The 879-nt window shown below is 65.9% G+C and overlaps 1 protein-coding gene across 1 annotated transcript; it reads right to left on the bottom strand.

Moving 5' to 3' along the window:
* Positions 1-257: 257 nt before the first annotated feature.
* Positions 258-401, bottom strand: VAMP8 (vesicle-associated membrane protein 8; the record flags this gene model as incomplete). The annotated part of the gene is made up of 1 exon (XM_010075104.1): positions 258-401. A coding segment is annotated over one exon (144 nt), but the record flags the coding sequence as incomplete, so codon positions are not given.
* Between the last annotated feature and the right edge of the window lie 478 nt (positions 402-879).

The raw sequence follows: 879 nt of genomic DNA, 5'->3' as shown, positions 1-879 counted from the left end.
CATCCCCGCATGTCCCCACGTCCCTGTCCCTATGTCCCCACATCCCCCCACGTGTGTCCCCATGTCCCTGTCCCCACACGTCCCCACCCATGTCCCCATCCCCACCCATGTCCCCATGTCCCCATCCCCACACGTGTCCCCACACGTGTCCCCATGTCCCCTGACACACACGTCCCCAGCCCCACAGGTCCGGCCATCGCTGTATTCTGGGTGACAGGCGGGTGGCCGGGGTGTCCCCGCGCTGGGGACAGGGGACACTAGGTGGGGATGACGCCGGTGGCCAGGAGGATGATGATGACGAGGATGATGGCGCCCACGAGGCCGAGGACCACGAGCAGCTTCACATTGCGCCACCAGAACCGGCGGGCCACCTTCTGTGACGTCGTCCGAAACTGCTCCGACTGTGGGGACACACGCAGTGACACCCTGGGGACACCCGCTGCCACCCCGGGGACACCTCCTGCCACCCACGGACACTTGCTGTGACCCTGGGGACACTAACAGCCACCCTTGGGGACACACCCTGCCGCTCTGGGGACACCACTGCCACCCTTGGGGACACTTTTTTTTTTTCCCCCCATTGCCACCCCAGGAACACCCACTGTGACCCCAGGGACGCCCCCTGCCACCCTGGGGACACTAACTGCCCCCTTGGGGACACTAAGTGCCACTCTGGGGACACCACTGCCACCCTTGGGGACACTTGTGACACCCTGGGGACACCCATTGCAACCCCAGGGACACCCACTGTCACCCTGGGGACACACAGCTGCCACCTTTGGGGACAGCCCTGCCACCCCAGGGACACCCTGGGGACCCCAGGGGACCTGGTGACACCAATCCTGGGGGGATGCTGTGCCCACCCTGGGGACACTGTGC

Source organism: Pterocles gutturalis, unplaced genomic scaffold (genome assembly GCF_000699245.1).
Source record: "Pterocles gutturalis isolate BGI_N339 unplaced genomic scaffold, ASM69924v1 scaffold8452, whole genome shotgun sequence".
NCBI classification, from domain to species: Eukaryota; Metazoa; Chordata; class Aves; order Pterocliformes; family Pteroclidae; genus Pterocles; species Pterocles gutturalis.
Note: the sequence above shows the minus strand (reverse complement) of the source record. Positions and strands in the feature narration are given on the sequence as shown.